This window comes from Monopterus albus, unplaced genomic scaffold, assembly GCF_001952655.1.
Source record: "Monopterus albus unplaced genomic scaffold, M_albus_1.0 scaffold174.1, whole genome shotgun sequence".
Classification (NCBI taxonomy): domain Eukaryota; kingdom Metazoa; phylum Chordata; class Actinopteri; order Synbranchiformes; family Synbranchidae; genus Monopterus; species Monopterus albus.
In genome coordinates, this window is record NW_018128054.1 from 1010276 (window position 1) to 1032427 (window position 22152).

At 40.3% G+C, this 22152-nt stretch overlaps 1 protein-coding gene across 1 annotated transcript in view; it reads right to left on the reverse strand.

Moving 5' to 3' along the window:
* The window catches only part of baiap2l1b (BAR/IMD domain containing adaptor protein 2 like 1b), a 26826-nt gene extending 8898 nt beyond the window's left edge, over window positions 1-17928 (reverse strand). The window contains exons 1-10 of the mRNA XM_020616396.1: window positions 17617-17928; window positions 15770-15845; window positions 15398-15484; window positions 8890-8951; window positions 7619-7690; window positions 7097-7231; window positions 2377-2529; window positions 1879-2034; window positions 1330-1444; window positions 820-1036 (exon numbers count right to left, since the gene is read on the reverse strand). Coding sequence (XP_020472052.1) covers window positions 820-1036; window positions 1330-1444; window positions 1879-2034; window positions 2377-2529; window positions 7097-7231; window positions 7619-7690; window positions 8890-8951; window positions 15398-15484; window positions 15770-15845; window positions 17617-17667 — 1124 coding nt within the window. The 5' untranslated portion in view covers window positions 17668-17928. The remainder of the gene's footprint in view (window positions 1-819; window positions 1037-1329; window positions 1445-1878; window positions 2035-2376; window positions 2530-7096; window positions 7232-7618; window positions 7691-8889; window positions 8952-15397; window positions 15485-15769; window positions 15846-17616) is intronic.
* Between the last annotated feature and the right edge of the window lie 4224 nt (window positions 17929-22152).

Below are 22152 nucleotides of genomic sequence, written 5' to 3' on the forward strand. Positions count from 1 at the left end.
ATACACTTTTAAGCCACTGGACACTTTAGCTTGCCACATTTGCAACAATGAGGCACCAAGACCGCAGTTTTACTTTTGAAAGCAATTCAAAAATCATTCCTTTCTGCGCTTGATCAACTTTTTTGGATATATTTGCCAGGTAATTTCCCTTGATAGTGATACAGATCAAACCTGATGAATGATTATAATTCAAAAACACACTTACAAGGGCTTCAGATCAAAGCTCTGTTTAAAAAGTCAGACATCAGAGACCTGAGGAGGGCAGGCTTGGTTGGTGCCTATCTGTGTAGGAGAGCAAATGGTACTGTGAACTTCACTCTGTCTCACTCCACTTGTACATCCCACCCTCAGGACATACTTTACTCTGATTTCCTTATCAGCGAGTGTTCCAGCTTAGGCGGCACTCAACGAGCCTAGAGCTGTGTGCGTGCATGTACATGGCTGGCATGACAATCGGGCAAGGGACCATCTGGCCAGTAAGGACAGCACAGTCCAATCTATATCAATCACATTACAGGTAGGAGGATGGAGGAACATGATGGGCATGTTTTAACCTCTAGAGTCCCTGCGTCCTCATATGAGGACCGCACAGCTTGGGTTTCCAAAGCTCAGGACTCTAGAGGTTAAATAACTGGTTATACTGTAAGGCCATAATGAGCTAAATGACAGCAAATTCACACATTGGATGGAATCATTTCTTGTGAAGTAGCTTAGGTATATACACATGCATGTGCACATACCTTTCCTGATTTGTGTAACTATATTCTTTGGTATCACAAATCCGTTCCAGACAAGTGCAACATGTGTGAATTGACTCACTTTCCAGTCTTTTCCAGTTCGCCGTACATCCACCCGTCTCTCTCGTCAGGAATGAGCAGGATGATAACATCTCCCTCGTCAAAGCTGAGCAGTGTGGTGTTGTTGCCGGCATTGTGGGGAAAGATGGTGCGCACACGTGGCCTCTTCACCACATTATTGAGGCCTGCTGCAACAGACACAGACCTGCCAAGACTGTTGTCCTCACTGTTCCTATGGTCTGGAAGGAATTAAGGAAGACAGGTACAGATGAAGAAGAAAAATAACTACCATTTAATGGAAAACATCTATTTTTACAAGCATTTTACCCTGAGAAGTGCAGCAAAACTGCATTAAAAACATCCAAATCCAGACCCAAGTGAAGCAGACACTTCTGTCCCAGGCAGGATAACGACACTCACATTTCAGGAACAGATGGTTTTTGCACTACACTTGCTTTCTTGAAAAGCACAAATCTGAAGCTACAACACAGAGGAAGATGCCACATACAAACCAATGCCATACTCATAATACCTATGCTGTTGTTGGTAGTGTTGACTGCACTGGTAGTGTTGTTCTCCTGGGTGAACATGTTAGCCAGAGGGCTGATCTGAGCCTTCAGAGGTGGAGCCGGGGGAGCAGTCATGCTCTGTCACACGAACATTGTTTATAATGTTAACATGCTGGTAACTGTGCAGGTCTAATACCACTACTGCAGTTTAAACAAATCAAAATTGATTGTGATGGTAGCAGCCTCAAAAAAAGCTGAGCACAAACCTCTAAAGCATATTTAGCAAGGTGCATGGAATTACAGTAGTCTAAGCTGTAGACAAAGGCATTCTAAGTAGAGTTATATTAATGTGAATATTAAGCTACATCGTGCTTAACAAATGTAATTTATACACGCATCATCTTAAATATGATCAAATACTGTATTTCACTTGTCTTAGCATGCAAGGTTCTTACATCAACTCCCCAGAACTTTCTCATCAATAATTTGCCAATAAAAGAGAAAATGCAATTTGAAATACAGCAGCAACCTACTACACAAAGATTTTGTCTTTATTTCAGCCCTCATCGTACCAGGCTGCGCTGTGACGGGGAGGGAGAGGGCATCGGTGTGATGGAGACGGGCACACGCAGTCCCTCGATCATTGACAACATGCTCTCAGGAATGTTGGTGGCATCGTTGCACTGGTCCTGCCAGTTGCTCAGCTTTGCCGTCAGAATGTCTCTGGCCTGTCCAGCATGAGTTGACATAAGATATTAAAAGAAAACATGAGTAGGAACAGTCCACGCATTTTCATTGCTATGGTAACAAAATGTATTGTGGGTTTTGGTTCGTGGTTTGATTAAATTCAGAACTTGCAAGTTTTCTCTGTCAATTACAGTCATGATGTTCTGGTGGGACAGTTAAAAATCTCGATGACATTTTTGGACCATGTCATATGAACGCCATGTTAAGGCTAACAAAAAAATGATTTTCACCACCACTGTACCTTAGTATGTAAAGTGTTTAGTCAAGAAAAGCAAAATGTGCTGCTCCATTCCAGCACAAAGAGGAGCAGGTGTGTCTTCTACCTTGTCATGGAAGGAAGCGAACTGATAGGAGAACATGCAGTGTTTGTCCACCAGGAAGCAAAAGCGTCTCTTCTCCTCCAGGAGAGCCTCCTTACAGTTGTCTGCAATGAACAACTGCATGTCCATCTGACGATTTGTCAACGTTTCCAGGCACTGACAACGTAAACACATGCACACAGACAGGTAACACGTGAACATTATCCCAACCGCTTCACGTATACAACATATACAAGTTCCTGGTGTATGCACAGCTGCCAAAGCAAATATAATTAGTCTTTTTGAATTGATTGACTTGTTTTGCAGTCATTTTAAATTACAGCTTTATTTTTATAGCACTTATCCAAACAAAGTTAGTGCTTTATGTGATTAAAAAAAAATTAGGCAGTTAAGTCATACATTTTCAAACTTTAGAAAACCCCTCTAGATAAAAACTATAGACACAACAGTGGAAATTAAAACGCATAAGGTTAAACACAAGAACAGTATGCCATTTGATAAAGAACATTTTTAAAAGATTATTTTTAAGAAGTCATTTTAAAGGCGTCACTGATTCTGTAGGTTTCAGATTCTCTGACAGGGAGCTCCAGAGCTGTGGAGCCCTGACTGCAAAAACCTGGTCTCCTTTATTATTGAGCTGGGAAACAGCCCTGCTCATGTCCTGCCTGTAAATCGGAGGCATGTGGGGGAGCAATAGGAACCAGACCATTAGGTGATTTAAAGGTAATCAGTAAAGTCTTAAAATCAATAGTAGAGCTGACTGGTAACCAGTGAAGAAAGGCCAAAACGGAGCCAATATGATCGTCTCTGCTAGCATTTATTCCAACTGAAAGGTGTGAGATCATGTTTGGCTCAACCCTGAATACAACAAATTACTCTGACAGAGGCAATATAAAAGCACGTACAATAACCTTCTCAGGTTCCAGTTGAGGGGGAAAAAGATTTTTTTAAAGGCTCCTCAGCTGATAAAAACATAACTGAATGACTTTTGTAAATCGTTTACCAAACATCAAATATAAACACCCAGGTTTCTGGTTTAAGGCCTTGTAGACAGGCGGCCAAGATATCTGTGTGTGTATATCTTTGACAGGACATCATGTTATTTTATCATCCTATGCAGATGGTTTGCAGCCCTCTAGTCCCTTTCATGACTGATCTATACACAAGTGCTATAAAGCCACAGGGTTCCTTTCTGAAAATCCTAATCTACCTCTTGCAGGGGGTGGGTTTTATTGACTAGTGTGATGGCAGATTGGGCTGCATTTAGTGTTCAGTGAAAGGAGGAAGAGAGATGGGGCACAGCAGTCAGAGGCAGGGTCTATCTTATCTACACCACCAGTCTGGGAAAAGGGCAGAAGGCTACTTAATGGGCCTTGTTTGTTTATATGCTGCTGTGTTTGTAAAAGAGAATTCACACCATCTCTCTGAAATTACTTAATTTTCAGTTATCTTTTTTAAAATGTTTAATTAAACTTAGTTCACCATGTTTATTATTTTGTTCTGTTTGATTTTAATTTGGGCACCAAGAATGAAGTATGCTTCATTCAGACTAATTTATTACATTATTAATATAGTGTTAATACAAGATTATTACCAGGCTTCTGGAGTACTGGTGTTACCAGCTCGTATTAAATCTATGGATATGAACTGGGTCATAAAATGCATTTGTAGGATTTTCTAACCATATAGAAGCTAGTGACAAAAGCACAGCAACTCCCCTAGAGGTGATGTCATCGTTGTCCAAACAGTGCCGTGCGTCTATCTGACCAAATGAGAATCTGTTGCTCTGCCCGTCTGTCTAATGTCAGGAAGTCCTTACACACACCTGTCCACTTAGATCTTGCTCAATACCTGAAGCAAACATATACCAGGTATTTGGAAACCCCTTGGACATCCCACACTTTTACCATATTCAGTTTATGTTTAATTTAATACAACAGGCAAAGTTGTGCCAGAACCTTCTGCTGCATTTTAAATCACACATAATGTTAACTGACTTTTATGTTTGTCAGAATACATCTAAAGTACATTGTATGGTACAGTTCTGCTTTGTCGACTTCCAGAAAGCATTTGATAGGATTATTGTGTATATTAAAAGACAGTGATGTTAACGTTAAATAACAGACTCATCAACTTCATGTGTAACAATGATAAAACTGAAGGAAAAAAACTAAAACTGTAGAGTGAGGCAAAGATGCCCCATTTTCTTCAACATCTATATGAAGTTACTTCTGCTTCAAACAGATTATGAAATTATCTGTTTGACATAATACTGGGTTTATAACAGAACAACTGATTATCACCATGAAACAGCGGCGACACTAGATCTCCAAATATTTGCATTCATTTAGCTAATTGAGATGTTCAATCTGGCAACTCTAATTTTATTACTGCCCCTGAAATTATTACTCAAACGTAACATGTGCATTTGAAGAACTTTAATTCCATTTATCTATTTTTGTGTTTTGTTTTGGCAAAATTACCATTGCCTTTCGTGCCAATAAACATAATGTGAATCGAACAGAATTAATGGAGAGAGTAAACACCTTTGCAGAACTGTAGAAGTGGGCAGCATAATATACTAACAAGTGGATGAGGAAAAAAGAGAGAGTGTGAAATGCCATTATGACACACACAAATGCACACACGCCTTCTTAATCACTCTACGTCTGTCAACACTGCAGCAAGCCTTTTGCTATGAACAACATAAGCTTACCCAATAATTCACAATTTTCCCCGTTTGACACATAAGAGCCTCGATACATATCTCAGTCGTTGTTAGTCTTGTTTACAGAGTGTAAAACCCATTTCTGGAGTCTTTTAATGAGTTGTTTGACAGCTCCCACAGCTCTCCCACTTTAGACTATTTACTATTTCTATACTTTCTCATGGATCATTTCCAGGCTTCCCTGTGTGGTGAATCATCTCCTGCTGTAAGCTCCTATCACCCTGTCTGTCTGTCTGTCTGTCTGCTGACCATTCTCTGTGTCTATCGGGTGTCTAAATCCAAATACCTGCCCTTAAATCAGGTGAGTGAACACTGAGTAATGGCTTGGTGGGAAGGAGAGTGGTGAGAAGCAAAGAGGAAACAAAGGAAGGAGGGATGAAGATAATGGAAAAGTGTTAGGAGTGTAAAGGAGAAACAATAAAATAGAGAAAGACAAGAAATAACTATAATAATTATACTAACAGCTGGTTTGTAAAAGATCATTTCAGTTCCTCAAACACATTTATAAATAAGTGAGTTTATGCTAAAAAGCTAACATTTAGCTAACTAGCTTTTTTTTATTATCAAGTAATTTTCTGGTTACCATTTAGATTCAATGATTAATCATCAATAATGAAAAAATTGACAATATTGTGAAAAAATATCCACCAGCTAAAGATATTTGGTCTATTATGATAAAACTGAAACTGGAGAATGTTTGGCTTGGTTTCACAGTTGCTGCTTTACAAATAACTAAAATAAAAAAGATTATCAAAATAGTTTATTTTTCTGTCAATCAGATAATTAACTGGTCAAATGACTAACTGCTTCAGCTCTAGTTCATAGCATTCTTACTCTCAAGGACCCTGCTCAGCAAGTTACATAAACACCACAGATGTTGTGACTATTATGCAAAGTGGTCTGGGGTATGATAACCCAGAGTCTATACTGAAGGTTAAAGCTGCAGTAAACTTAAGGCAGTGATGGTAGTGCACTCACTGGGCGTCTCCCTTTACTTCTCTGTCACTTGTAAATGTGTGATCAGTGGGGCCATTGCCTCCAGCAGGCTGGGGTGGGGTAGACTGTGCTGACAGAATACAGTTAGATAACACCTGAGGCTGCTGTGCTCTCAGGGTTGCAAACTCATTTGCAATTTTCGGGTGTGGTAGCACCTTGTAAGAATGTAACCTGGGTATAAACACTTAATATTCCATAGTGATTGACTGTGAACACTTAGGTTAAACCAGTATGGAACATGCATGATATGATAACAGACCGATGGCCAGAATTAGGAGGAAATACAAAAATTCGTCCAAAGGTTTCTAGCACCTCAAGGCCTGTGTACATTTGGCTATCGAGCTATGGTGCTACAAACATCCAGTAAGTTCAGAACATACAGTATTACAGTGTAGTCCTTTTCTAGGGATCTGACATGCACTGCCAACCAAGCACACTATAAACCTAAACAGGGATATCAAGGTTAGGCTGATAAAGTTCTATATTAAACAAACACACCTCCGAGGTTCAAATGGATAAATACTTCCACATCTATGAGTTTGACACGAGTGTTGCTGTGAATGCAACTGACCGCTGTAGCATCTGTTCTACAGTTTTCCATGCAAACAGTATGTTCATAATCAGATGACTGGCAGCCATTAAGTGTGGACAGGATGCAGCACTTGTGTGCACAGTCTGTGCAGATGATTGCATGGAGTGGAAAGTAGTTTATAGTCAGGTTTCAACTTTCTTATCAGTGTGCATGCAGGTGGAGCAAGATAGTGCAAGAAAGTGCATGTGGGTTTATTCAGCAACAACAGATCTTCTCCTGTGTGACTGCATAGACCAGACACTTCACACACTGTACCAGACTTCTGCTACATAGTGTGTCTCGGGTGTCCACGTTTTGAATGAAGGACTCAGGGGAATGATGCCTGTGCACATATGAACACACCTGTGTCAAAGGAAGAGCATTCATGTGCATGTCACATGTATATAGATGTTTAACATCCACCTCACCTCGCTCTCCTTGCTCTCGTACTTGTTGGCGTTCTTGCCTTGGCTCTTTCTCCTCAGTTTCTTCAGGTCTGACTGGGACCTCTCCAGACTGTCCTGCTTCATCTTGTGCTCTGTCTGGTACCTCTTAAATGTGGCCTGGAGCAGAGGAAAGATATATGTGAATGCTGGAACACAGGAAATATGCCAATTAGGAGAAATCAAAAGTGAATTTGCACTTTTAACTTTTTGACTCGCTCAATACTGATTAGCAATTTCAGTGGTTAAGTAATTTTTTAAAATAAAAAGTAATATAAGCCACTATAATGTATAGGGTAAAATGTTTGTTTATACATGTTGTACTGCAGCAGTACCTCCCATTAGGACACAATGAATTGCTGCAGTAGATTAGACTATGCTTACAGTGTAAATGAAACTGCAATGTCTGAAATAAAACACTAACAAAGTGTATCTTTATATGGAGGTGTGTTTTCATGAGGAAGATGGATGGAGTGCTGCTGCCACAGAACAAAACACACTACTCACTGTCATGTATTTGACATCCATTTCAGTCTTTTTCTCCAGCTCGGTTATTATCTCCCTGTGGAACCTCTTAAACTTCAGGTGAGGAGGAGGAGGGACAAGAGAGAGCAGAGGGGAAGAAGACACAGTGGTGATTAGAAACCTAATGGGAGGATGGAGAGCTACAGTTTGTCAGCAGTAATCAGGGGAAATATTGTAAAGAGAGAAATGGAAAGTGACCATTTAGAGTGTATTGGTGCTTGCGTGTGGGGGTGAGAACCAAGTCCAAGGTTGTGCATATGAATGAGTCAGAAACAAAACGTGGGAATGCCCACAGGCTGCTCTCTCTTTCTCCCTTTCTCTTATTAGGGTGAGGGTGTCAAAGCGCTCTCATCACCGCAACTTTGTAGCGATGGAGCGTCAACACCCACATGGGTAGCTCAGTGGACTGAAAAACCCCGATGATCATGGAGAACTTGCTGCTCACTCAGCGCACACCCTTGTTAAAGTCTGCCCAAGGTTTTCTTCCATCATTTTCTCTGACCTGAACCGATGCTGTGACTCACCAGCTGGAGTCCATTAACTAGTCAACCCACCCACTGAAGCTGTTAGCAACAATGTCTCAGAGGAGACATTGTAACTTTTCTGTTCAGCTACAACAGGTTCTTCTCAAACTCAGGAATTATTTTCTCAAGCACTAAACCCATGCAACATTTTTAGAATAAAAAAAATGGATACCATGTTATGAGCTACTAAAATTTCCAACAGTGTAAAAATGACAATTATTATAATGTGGTACTGAAACAATTTATAAAAAAAAAAACTTAAAAATGAATGTGAAATAAGAGATGAATTAATAATGAAGATAATTATTTGTAGTGCTACATTAGCAGCCTAAGGTAGGCTGTACTTTCATAATGCATCAGATTTTAACAGCTCCAGCTGGTGTTTTCCTGGGCATGTTGACGCTTGCCCCCCGTTTCCAGCTCCTACAAACCAAACCTGTTTTCCTTCATCACCCAGCCTTTGTATTTTGCATGATGCAGTTGATGTGGGTGGGGGAGAGAAAGGAGAGGCAGCGTCTTTTTATCAAAAGGTGGGAAGAGGAGACAAAAAGCTAGCGGCTGACTGCACGTGCCACAAAATCGGGTGAACTGGAATTTGTCAACACATTCAGAGAGTGAGAGTGTTGGACAAAGTGGATTTGGGTGGGGCAACGCAGTCACAGAACAGCTAGGTTTTCACATGAATTTGACAAACGTGTACACAAGTGCATCAACATATCAAACACTCACATGTTCTTCCAGCTCAAAATAAACTTTCCTGTGGACCTCTGAGATTTCCATCAGCACTGCACCTGCCAGACAGAGAGAACAAGAGGAGGGAGGAAGAGGAACAATGTACAGGTTAATGTCTGACCACGAAACACAGGCCAGCAGTAATCCCCGTTTGACCTCGTTTGCTTTTTCCTCCCGTCTTTGCTGAACAAAACAGGTTATATTATCTAAAGATACTGGCAGTGTAGCACCAACGGTGTACTGTGCATTTACACACCATATTATACAACATAATACACAAACACACAGAGCACGAACTGTATATGAAAGAATGTATCGCGGTGAAATGACTCACGTCATATGCATCGTCAAAATCCAACAAAGGTCACTGGCTACAGATTATGCTAAAAAAGGACTTTCACTGAGATGAAAGAAGAAAAAATTAATACATGCGTCTGGACCAGAAGAACTGGACCACCTGCTGCTCAGCAAATCACAAAGAGCTCAGATGGCAGGCGACCACAAATTATAACTTTCTGTCTTTGCATGCTGCTCACAAAAGCAATCCAAGTAGGATTATATAGCACAAACATTAGGCAAGGAATTGTAATTAAATTTCCTATTGACCTGATTTTACAGTACAGGGCAGAGAAAAGTCAAAAGCATGCTTGAGTTGACAGGACTTTGGGAATCTTACAGAAGTGCTTCTCATGAATACAAACACACAAAATAAACTATGGTACAGAAACAAACCACCTATTGTAGCACCAGAAAGTTTCATGAATATGACTCACTGTGAAAATACATGGATAACAATATACAACACTATACTGTTTTATTTGTAGTAGTCAAAGAGCTTTCCAAGAGTACTAATTTAGTAGTAAACCCATGTGTAGCGGTTTTATGGAATACTACGAGCAGATGACCTTCAAGCTGACTTGTGTTTCTATCTAACATGTTGCCTGGATAGTGCCGTTCACACATTGAAATGGCTTCTGCATGTGTGTGTATGCTAGTCTGGTCCTTTGACAAATACAATTTTTAACACCTCTTAGATGACTAGTAAACATGGACAAACAACGTGTATGTGTGTGTGTGTGTGTGTGTGTGTGTGTGTGTGTGTGTCTCAACAATTCCAATACCTTGTCTTAGCACAGACAGAGGGGTCACTATATTACAGGAAGCAAAACAGAAAGGTGATGGAGAAACAGCAGCTGAAATGTGGCCCCAAGCTCAAGCTGTTCAAACACGTTTATTCCATTTTCAATCTTATAAAACACAAATAATCTGGAAAATTGTCTTGAGGGACACACTACAATACGTTGCTATTCCTACAGCAATTAACAATATAGAAAATGTCAGCTTGCACTGCAGCAGAGATGCAGAATACATGACAGAGCGAACAACTACTTTACCACCGAGTCATGACATCTTAAATGCTGTACAAGAGCAGGATGTAAATCAGAGTGGAAACTTGAGACTGCATGTTGACTTCTCCTGCACCAAGCTTTTCCCAAGTGAATTTATTTTCCTTATGCAGTAAACAAAAAGGGCAGCTGTAGACAGAGGTGTTAAAAGCATTGTAACTTTGATGCATTTTTAAAACAAATTTTCCACTGGACAGATGCAGTGGTTCTACTTCCAAGCTAATTTGTCTGTTATAAATGGAAAACCTGGACCCTCACAGAAAGGATGTGTTGCCAGGGAATGTAAACAACATATTTGTTAAGGGTTATAAATTCAGTAGACCAACAATGCAACAACTGCACTCATGTGAAAAGAAGCTGTCTACACAAACCTCAAAGAAAGGCTTTCTGTGACCTGTACATTCATCTGTATTTAAAAACTGCCCTTCCCAAATCTGTCTTTCCACACCTTTCCTTATGGCAAGGCTTTTTCACTCAGCACAAGTCAAACAGCTTTGGCAGTTAAAGGCCAACAAATTATCCCAGTAACTCTGCCCTTTGACAGAACGGGAGGAACAGGGAAGATGGGGGAGCAAAGGCTGGGATAAAGAGAAAGTGTGTTAATGAGGTGTATAGTGAGCCAGAAAAAGGTTAAGCAAGCACTGATAAAAAAGGAATGAAGGGTGTGAATAAAGGCTGGACACAGACAGAGACAAAAACCACAGAGAGAAAATGAGAAGGTGACCAAAAGGGTAGAAGCACATGATAGATAAGAAGAGCAGAGCATGTCCACCACACTATGCCAAAGGTCACTGAGACAAAAGTAAACCAGGGACTAATATGACTAACTGCCCAGGACTGAATGACCTTAAGGTCCCCTTATCTTACAGTGTAACATCCACAGGTGTGGTACTGAGTCAAACACCTGACAGACCGGTTCATATGCAGGGCACAAAAGAATTTAGTCATTATTATATCTGAATAATAAAATCAATGCAAATGTGTCAAGTTACTAATTGCAGTCTTTTTTTCCCCAGGAGCTCACACTCACTTATCGACTGTTGTCAGAGTCGGTGCAAAATGTTGCCGGGCAACAGGTGTGCTCGATGGATCAAGGCGTGAGGGCAGTAGTGTGCCATGATGTGGATATCACCAGAAGCAATCCACCGCCATTCGCTAACAAAACCAAACAGATCAACCCACACAATACAGAAAGGTTGCCTAAAGCCCTGTTTACCCAAGATGTAAAAGGAGCTGCAGTCACCACTTGGCACAGTTTTACATTAACTACTACAGAGGTGATATCTGTTACTCAAACACAAAAGGCAATATCTAGTAATTCAGCCAAACTGAGTGGGGAGTAAAGTGTCCACAGCATCCCTTTGTGCTTGTATGTCAGGCATTATGCAAACAGCATTATAACGAATAACAAGACAAGGCACCAGTTAATGTGAAACCCAAAAAACACCTATAATAAGAGCCAAATTTCCTTAGGGTACAGTCGTTCTGCTTTCATGACACTGTTTGGTCTTTGAACAGCATCATATATTAGATATAACTAATATAACTATTAGTTATATCTCTTCTTTGTCTCTGGTGAGGTGTAAATCAATCATCAAACAAATGTCACAGTCTGCTACGTCATCCTACGAGGAAAAAAAAAAAGTATTGTTCTCTCTCTTTTTCTTTCATAATCCATGATGCACAGATGGATGAGTCATACTTGTCTGTGGAAATGAAAAGACTCAGCCTTCCTATTATAAATGCACTCTGTGAAGAATGATTGCCTGATTTCAACAAATGCAACACTGAGAAACATTATCAAGTTCCACATGACAGATGCTCTGTGGCGCTCGTGGAGCAGAGATGAAGAAGAATAACTAAAAGGAAAATAAAGATAATGTAGTCAAGAGTTAGAGAACTGAAAGTTTGTAAAAAAAAAAAAAAAAAAAAATAGAAGGAAAAACCTTCCTCCTTTGAACATTTTTCTGATAGCATGCAAACTGGCCCACAGTTCTTCCACAGTTTTTACTGTGGGCAAAATAATCCTGGCGTTGGCGAGAGCCACGTGACAGACCCATGCAAACATGCTTGGATTATGTAAAGTGGGCCTGATGCTATTTGAACAGGCCAGGACCATCAAAGGACGATGCACCTCTATAAAGCTCTTTCTGCTGTAAAAGGACAAAACTGGATGAGATTAAATTCCCTGCAGACAACAAAATGCTGCACGCCGATGTTGTCTCACAGACTGTTCATGACCGACTTTTGGCAAAAAATGTGGGCTCCATGTCAGCGTTCTCTAAAGGTGTTTTAGTTTCAGCATCAGACTCAAAACAGCATGTCGTCCCTCTACTGTACTTCCTAGTCCTTTACGATCTTATTTCTTGCTCCTTGTTTGACCAGAGAACAAAACAAGTCAGATAACCTAGTGCATGAATGAAAGAACTGTTGACATTTGAACTCTGGCAGACGAGAAGGAGGGAGAGGAGGGGGAACTAAAGAAACAAGGTAGGAGGACAAGGTGCACCCGTCCTCCAAAGTCTCTCAAGAGTATCTGGTTTCTGGTTGGCTACACGTCACTGGAGCTTAGGTTTCTGATGAGGAAGACTCGGCATGTCCACAAGCCGGCTCAAAAGCAAGATACAGAGACTTTGTTATGGTCTAACAGCTAATGTCAAGGTGGATATCCTGATGGGTTACAGGAATGTGCATCACACAACGCAGTTACAATGCATTTAGGTTTACAGGCACAGTTTGTTAGATTAGATGACTGTGTGAGGTGTGTATGTAAATCACCCCCTGCTCTACATAATCCCCCATAATAACTCAGACCAAAGTGAACTGTTATGAGACCATGACGTCTCTGCCTGTCTCTCTCATACCGAGATTAGCGGTACAGGAGTGAATCCACAGGTCAGGGGTGAGTGTGACTCAGCCTTGATAAAATTAAAAGGACTTTTTTTTTAATTACTTTGATGGACACTGATACCAATCATGTTTATCTGTGCCCTCCCCTAATTTCATCTTTTCTTCCTATTACAGGAAGAACATTCCAATCTGAACTCGCCACAAGACGACATGAGGCCGCTCTGATTATGTTCCTCTTAAAGCAGCAGCTACTTTTGGATGCATGTGGACATTAAAATCCAAGTGAATATCAGTTTAAACTAATCTGCCTCCTTTAAATATCGGTGGTATTTTTTCGAAAGTCCTTCATTGTCCTTTGTCACCCCTAATCCAGAAGGCATTATAGTATGTTGTGACACGCCAGTGGGGCTTTCAGAAACTTGTGTACCAACACATTATGCAGCCTAGTCATGTCAACCCAGGGTGTTTCTGTCAAATGATTTTGTTTACATCTTCTACACTATAAGAAGCAATGTCTGCCTACAATGTGGGAAGATGACAACCCGGACACAGTCACATCCACAACCTGTATAAAACCTCATGTATTAATGTGATAAACAACCCAAAATATTTTGATTTTCTAATGACTATCAGCTGACTGTTAAAAACTTGGAGATATTTTCAGCATGAACTCCCAAAAACCCACTGAAACTTTCACCTCTGCAGTTTCCCTGCAGCATAATTCACTTCTCAATTGTCTATACAACATACATGCTGCAAACACTCAAGTCTTTGCAACAAAACAACTGTTTCCAACATGCTGAGCAGATGGAGGTGTGGAAAGCTGAGATGTGGACTTATAATCACACTATTTCCAACAGTAAAAACATGTCCCCATTGGAATCCACTGTAGTTAACACAAATTCAAGCTGACCCAAGTTAATTCTTCATTAAGAAGCAACAGAAACGGTTAATAACAAGTCGACACAGGGCGTATGTTTCATCTTTTGGCGTGGAGTATCGCTTAAAGTGTGCCAGGAGACTGACGGCACTACAGCACCGGGTGGCACGTCCCATTGTGCTGCTGAATTTAATTAGCAGTTTTGCTACTTATCAGCAGGGGAGCTGAGAGACATACAGTGGTTAAATCAAAGTGTGCTACTAGGGACAATGAACTGGATGCCAGACAGCTGTGGACTGCAGACAAGCTTCTGGGAGGCCTGGGGAGTTGGCCCAAAACAAACGGAGAATCAAATCAGCTCTTTGGTACGCTGTATTTCTAGGCTCAATGCACACACAGTATGTTCAAGGTACTGCGCTCCCTGGCTTGCATAACTCCATAAAAACAAGACTAGACACTACACATTTTTAACTTGCTCGTTTACCCTCTTTCCTCAAAAATTTGTATTTCAGTAAATGAGTTTTAAGGCTTTACAGTCCACTGTTTGTCAGTCCAAGGTTAAGAATAAAGGTGGTCACTGTTTTTACCATCTGAGCTTTTATGAAAACTACCTGTCTTATGAAACTGGGCTGGATGAGCTTTAGACCAGTGACTGGGACTATTTATGTTACCATGCTTTATTTTGTGCTTATTACTGTTCACCTCCTTTATCTTTTGCTTAAATAAATGTGCCATATGTCAGTCTTCCATTTCCAATGATTGTGCAGCACTACTTAATAAAAATACACTAATATCGTTAATGTGAGCTTTAGAACAGTGCTCAGATAATTAGTAACAACTCATTATATGAACAGTTTCTTTCTGACGGCTGCTGTCCTCATAAACAAGGCCCAGGAACCCCCCCACTAACAGAATTTCATTCCACCTCACCCTGGTCATTACACGCACTCACATGATGTGTTACATTCATTAGTGCAACTTGTTTCACATATTGCGCATTTGCACTACCTCAGTCAGCCTGTTTTGTAACATAGCATAGGTTTATTATTTAAAAAAAAAGCACATGGATTATTATTCTTTGGTAGTATTTCCTATTTTTCCATTCTATAATTTTTTTAACCAATTTGTACCACATTGCCAAGTCAAATTCTTTGTATAGTATGTGAACAACTACTTCGCAATACACTTGTTTCTGATTCATACTATGTAGTATTCAACTAATATTGCTAAGTTGCGAACATGATCAAAAGAAGCACCCCAGGAAATGAAAACACTTTCTTCTCAGACCCAAATAAGGTAAACAACAATTTCAGGAAAGCAATCTGCAGATCTCCCCTAGTTTATTCTAGCAGCCAGATGAGAAACTTACCTAATTCTCTGGAGACTGGAGAGACTGCAGCATTCTCCCCAATCTTAGACACAGCATCAAAATACAGCTTTCCCGCCAGGGTCATTGCTGGGAAAATGATAAAACAATCATTAATGTTTGTCAGAATAGAGAGCACTGAACAACACCCCAAGTACAGTAGGTGAAATCTGGCTTGGCCTCCAAAAGAAAAAACAATTCAGGTTTATTTAAATAAAACTAATCATAAGAAGCAAACATTTAAAATCCCTTTTCTGTAAGATCAGCTCAGTGGTAGAAACATTTACTCTTCCAACCACCCTCCTACAAGCAAATTAGCTCTTTATCTTGCATACAAGTTACCGTGAATGTTTATTAATGTGGTAAAATGCTCACCAGCCACGGATTTCTCATAGTTCTTTCCCAGGTTGACAAGGTTCCTCAGTCCTGGGTTGAACTGATCCATCACATTCTAGGTGGATGGAGACAAAAGGAGACAGACTGTTTGTTGGAGTTTCAGTCAAGGTTTAAAGGTGGGTGACTTTCTACCTGACTGAGAGACAGCAGATGTGAATATGGTGGGGGCGAATGAAATACAAAGCAACAATGACTATTCATTAACAGAAACTAAGATCTGTGACTTAAAGGCACAAAGTCACCATACAAGCAGCCTGAGTTCAGAAACCAGTAGGTGTACGGTCTCCATTCTTAACATTCTTTGATCGATATCACACAGTGAAACTATCATTCATAATCATGAGATTAGCACTCAGACTGAGTGCTAATCTCTGCAATTACCTTAATGACTGAGCAGTTTTTCCTTCCAACTCTATCCTAGCGGTAACTAAGTGGTGATAAGGTCATACAGCAGCTTAGGTTCACACCCAAGCCAAGAACGCAGGAAATGATAAAACCCCTTAAGACACACATGGCTAACAGTGTTTGATCAGTCTTGGAATGATCGCCTTAGTCATTAAGTGACATAATCAACAAACACTGTCACTCTGATAACATTATATATAAGAATGGATCCAATTTCCAAACTTGTGAAAGGTGAAATCATCCAAATTATATATATATAAAAAAATGTTTTGGAAACAAATACAAACTACTTGTGTAAACATACAGACTTCTGAGAGCCTGGGCTAGAGTTGATTATAGCTGCAAGCCAGAGGCGATGGCTGCTGAGGAGCTGGATGTATAATCTTACCACACAGCACAAACAGCCAGCTAAATTATTAAACCTGGAGTCTTTTTCCTGCATTTCATCACACCAAAGAGGCACAGGGCTGTCCCGAGAGGAGCCCAGCAGGTAAAAGCCATTCAACAGAGCTAAACGGTTCTGAGAAACAGCGTTAAGTCTTCTTTTTTCTCCCTTCCTCTTCAGACACAGGCACCTTTACTGTGCCACCTGTGGAGTGCAGCTTGCAGAGTGTGATAAGTTACAACTGTTGGTGGGATATAGTGACTATGAGAGTGTATTGCATCTGATTAATCATGTTTTTTTCCCATTGGCAAATTCTTTTTTATTTAATTCCAATGAAAAAAAACACAGCAAGTATTCAGTATGAAGCAACAGGCTATTTATTAAAATGGCTTTTAAGGACACTTTACCCAGCATCCCACAATGCAAACAAATATAACATTTGACTTTAAAAGCACCCACTTATCTTTGGTAAATCTAATTTCTGGATGGCACAGATGCCAGGTTTCAGTTGAAATGATGCTGATCAAACAGGGCAGCACCCTAATGAGGAAATGACACTCCTAGGGTGGGGCTTTCTTCAGAAGCAATGATCCAAACATACTTAACAGTAACTGCCTTTTGTAAAAGCCTCCAGCTGTAGTAAACTACACTCAACTGTTTTCTACTGTGTGAACAAATTGTTGGTGTCACCTACAGCCTATACCTCAGCCCAGGGATCCCCAAGAAGATCCTATTTAAATCCTGAAATAACTTATTTACAGTTACACTTATACATTATTAGCCTATGTATTTTGCTAAATTACCAATCAAAAAAAAGAAGAAGTGATTCAAGGTTGTGTCTTTCCCGTCTGTCAACAGTTTAATATTCATCTAGTTTGATCCTCTCACATAACGTGAATAATTAAAGACACCTGTAAAAGTAGTCACTGTTTGACACTAAGAAGTAGAAAGAAGCCCAGAGGGTTGAGCTGTTCCAGTAGCGTGGTGCCTTTCCTCATGTCTCGGTCACACCTGTTGTGTTCACATTTGTACCCACCTTGTATGTACTTTCTGTCAGCTTGTTCACCTCCTCCGCGCTCTTCGACATGTTTGACTGACGTCCCCTTCGTCAACGAAAAGAAAAAAAAAAAAAACAACACCAACACCAAACAAAAAAGGTCCAAGAGGGAAAAAAGTGGCCAAAGCTACGGGCGCGTGAAATTCCTCATAACCAGCAGGAGACGCAAGAGGCACACATCCTAATAAAACTGAGAGCACAAAGAGAGAAGCGGGAGCCCAGCTGACTGTAGCTGCTGCTCTGCGCGTGAGCACAGGAAAAGACCGAGCTGTCAAACTAGTTGTAGGTGGTCAGTTCACAGAAGGGGAGGAGGCCTGAGGAGGTAGGAGAAGGTGGATAGGTGTCAAGCCGGTCTAAGTAAAGCCATAAGCCACTCTTCCGGTTGGCTATGCTTTCAAGTTAAACTCCTTGTCTCCCAAGATGTTTAGTAGCGATAATACAAAGCTGTTTACCTGCTAAATGAAATTTCAATGAAAAGCTGATTTACAGTAGGTCTGCAGCTTCTACACACCTTTGACCTCTACTATTAGTGGTTTTGAACTTACAAAGTTCAAAGTTACAAAACTGAACGATTGATCTTGTTTTGAATTCATAAACTCTCAAATCCTTGTTTTTGTTTTACGCTTTTAATTTGAAAGGCCTTGTTCCATCAATGCTCTGCATATTCCTGTCTAGCTTGACAATTGCCGCAGACAGGTAGCAAAGGTGGAAAATAGATTAAATACTGGAGACTGGCGCTCCCTGGAGGCAGCCAGTCCATAACACAGTGAAAACATAACAGTCCACCATCTGCCATGTGTTCCTCTGGTTTCCTTGAGTCCAGAGTTGCTCTCAACCTGACAGACAAATAATAAAATGCATAATCTGGAGTTTATTTACATGTTGTAATCACAGATTTGAGACATTTAAAGGATGACATGTTTATTGTCATTGCTGAAAATGCAACTCCACTGACACTTGATGTCCTAAATAAATAGGCCTATCAGCTTTTTTTTGTTTTGAATCCAGTCAATTAATCAATCAATCAATCAACCATAAACTTGATTGCCAAGTATTTTAAAATACAAGGAATTTGACTCAGTGGCCACCGATGTGATTCTTTCTGCAGACTTAACTGTCTGCTGGTGTCTGTGTTGGATGAGCAGTGAACAGCTGTTGGATGTGGTTTTCCCCAGCCTCATCTGCTGCTTCCTGTCCATCAGAAAGCTGGTGATCCACTGATAGGTGGGGTTCAGGCACATTGAGCTGGGATGATGGTGTTGAATGCCAAATAGGATCCGTGCATAGGTCCCTGGGGAGTCGAAGTGTTGCAGGATGTAATGCAGTGCTGTTTTGACTGCTTCATCCACTGACCTGTTTGTCTAGTAGGCAAACTGCAGGGGGTCCAGCAAAGGGTCTACAGTGTCCTTCAGGTGGGCCAACACCAGTCTTTCAAAGGGCTTCATAAGTATAGATGTCAGGGCGACAGGTCTGGAGTCATTCAGTCCACTGACAAATGGTTTCCTGGAAACCGGGATGATGGTGAAGCATTTGAAGCAGGAGGGGACTTCACACAGCTCCACTGATCTGTTGAAGAATGGTGTGAAGCTGGGAGCCAGCTAATAAAGAATTATGTCTGACATGAAAAGTGGAAAGAGCATTAGAAGAGGTTTCATGATTCACCACTAGATGGCTCTCATGGTTAGCAAATTTTCTGTCACGCTGAGGAGCTTCATAACCTTAGAGTTAAAAATGAACACATATACATATTTATAAATGTAAATCTCCACTATGCTTAGCCTTTATTTTCAGTAATCATTGGTATTTTTTATTATTTCTTTTCATATTTTATGACACTGGCATAATCAATACCAACACACTGGCACACAAAGGTTCTGCACTTCTGCAGTATTTGAACATCTTGCCAAGAAGTCAAACAAAGCAGTGGAAAATATCATGACTATCACTTGCGAGATCAAATACACTGATTCTTTACTCTGTAAATGTCAACAGATGTTAAAACTTTGTAGAACTCCCTGCAGCTACATGGAGCTACAAAAGGGGCTGAATGTAAAATGAGATTGTGCCCTCAGGCTCTGTACACATATCACTGCTTTCAGCCGCCAAATGCTGTATGGTGACAAAGTAATTAGTCGCCACGACCACTATGTGAGTGGTGCTTTATTTTTTATTATTTCTTTCATATTATTTCTTTTTGTTATCTCATGAATCATGGCCAGACAACCTCCCACTGAGTGATGTTCCTGTGGGGAGGAATCAATACTAAAACAACATAGTGCTGAATAAAGAACTCTGAGGGTTATATATATTAATAGATATCATAACAAGTCACTCAGATTTCTGAAGGGCTGAAAAGTAACTTCTTGCTTTCACTAACAGCTAATAAAATGTTCTAATATACTTTTTATTTAAGAACCTTCATACATAAATCTCAGTATATGTCAATATCCCTTTTACTTAATCCATGATTACATCATCAAGTCAACCAATAAAAGTCTGCCACATTGTCAGTCAGCATAAAAAGAGAGAGGGAGAAGAGAAATCAGACACTGAAGCACAAAATAAAAGCACAGTATGTTACTATGCCTACAATTTATGTAAAATGGTACAGTCTTGTTGCACTGTGTCGTTACAGTTAAAATACCAATGAATGGTAAAATTAAAGCATGTGAAACTTCACACGTGCATAGCTTTACTTATGCCTAAACGTTAGTTGTTTTCCAAGCTGCTTGTGACCTCTCAGTTACTGTCTGTGTTGTGCATGTCCTCTCAAGAACAGCTCCCCATCCGTTATGATGGAATAGCTGAGTGTACCAAGGCACTGAAAAGACAGCCCACTTATGTTGTGCAAGGCCACCTCCTTTTCAGACATGCCATATTTTTTTTATCAGCAGTGCTTCACAAAAGCAACACATAGACAATAGGCTTAAGAATTAGCTTTTCGCCCTTGAAGATGCTACATGATGTTACAGGTTACAACTTAGCAAGTCTCATTAGCTGTAGCTCCGTGAAAGCACAATGTCATGTTTATTTTAGTCTTCATTCTCTGAAACATCCTCTTTGATTTTTTTTTTAAATTTGCATCATCCACACTGTTCCTACAATAGTGCAAAGATGGAAGAAAACCAAGGCAGATAAAGACACAGAGATCCTCATTACACCCATCCATTTTGACCAGCACCAGGGCCCAGAGAGCAAGAAGACTATTATTTCTTGACTGCGCTGCAATGCTGAAGCTCATTACTTTCACCAAGCAAGATCATAAATCTAGCCTTAATCTAATGGGCAAACCAATGACCTAAAGCCAAACAACTAAGTCTTATATACAACATTAACAGTTTGACCAGAAGGTTGTAAAAGCACAGCAGGCTCTTGTGTAAAGCTGTGGTTCAATAAAACAACTGCACCAGGAGTAAGAGGCACTAAATGCCACAGTGCATTTGACACAGCCTAACCCTAACCCCCCACCCCCCCACCCCCCACTGAAGTGACACATTGGCAATACCTACTTTTCTTCAGCCTCAGGGAATGTGTTTTGACAGCCTCTGGTTGATACACAAACCAGAAACTTAGCAGAGTTTGTGCTGCACTGCACCAAATTATTCCCAGAAATAATTTACAAGTTGAGGCAGAAATACTGTAAATCTCAATTTAAAGGAACACATTAATAGATACTGTGCTGGTGTTTAATCTTCAGGCGAAGGATGCTGTTATTGAGTTTTATGTCAAAAACCTCAAATAAAAAAAAGAGATTTTAAAATATTTTTGCAAGGGTCAAATTTATTTCCCTCTAAATCTAAACATTATTTTTAAAGGCCTGCAGACAGACAAAATGCCAGTTTTGTCATTCCTCGATGGTAGAACCATATTTCTACGCTCATTCTTATTCTGAAGTGATAAGAACAGAGTTCTGAATTTTTAATCTTTTGAGAAGAAACTATTGCTTTTCTAAACAGCTGAGTCATCTGTTCAGGTATTTTTCAGCGTTATAATACAAAAGGCAGGGGCTGATTTGATGCATGACATGCTTACAAAGAGCAAATAAGTAGCAGGAAGAATCTTGTAACAGTTACAAATCACACAACAGACTTTTGGCCATCTATTTTCCACTCATGTCCGTTAACAACTCTTAAAAGTGAGCTAGATATTTAACAATTCATCTTTCTCAGGACCAAGAGCCAGGTTTGTGTTGACCTTGTAAATGTGTGAAATAAATCAGCAAAGTAGTAAAAATAGTTTCACTGGACTCCTAACGACTTGTCTCACAATCTAAGAATCATGCAAACATTCACCAGCTCACAGGTAAACAGGCCCGGGCACAGAGGTGCACAGTAGATACTGTTTGCTCCTGATGATATTGCAGCCAGCAGTGTGTGAAAATTTAATAACAAAGTTGATGTCAGGCTCTGCGCCTCACTGGATCACTCATGTTGAATAAAGCCTTGTATGAGCTCTGCATGCGTCACTGACACCACAAAACATTTACAGATGGTAAACAGGGCATGATCCTCGATC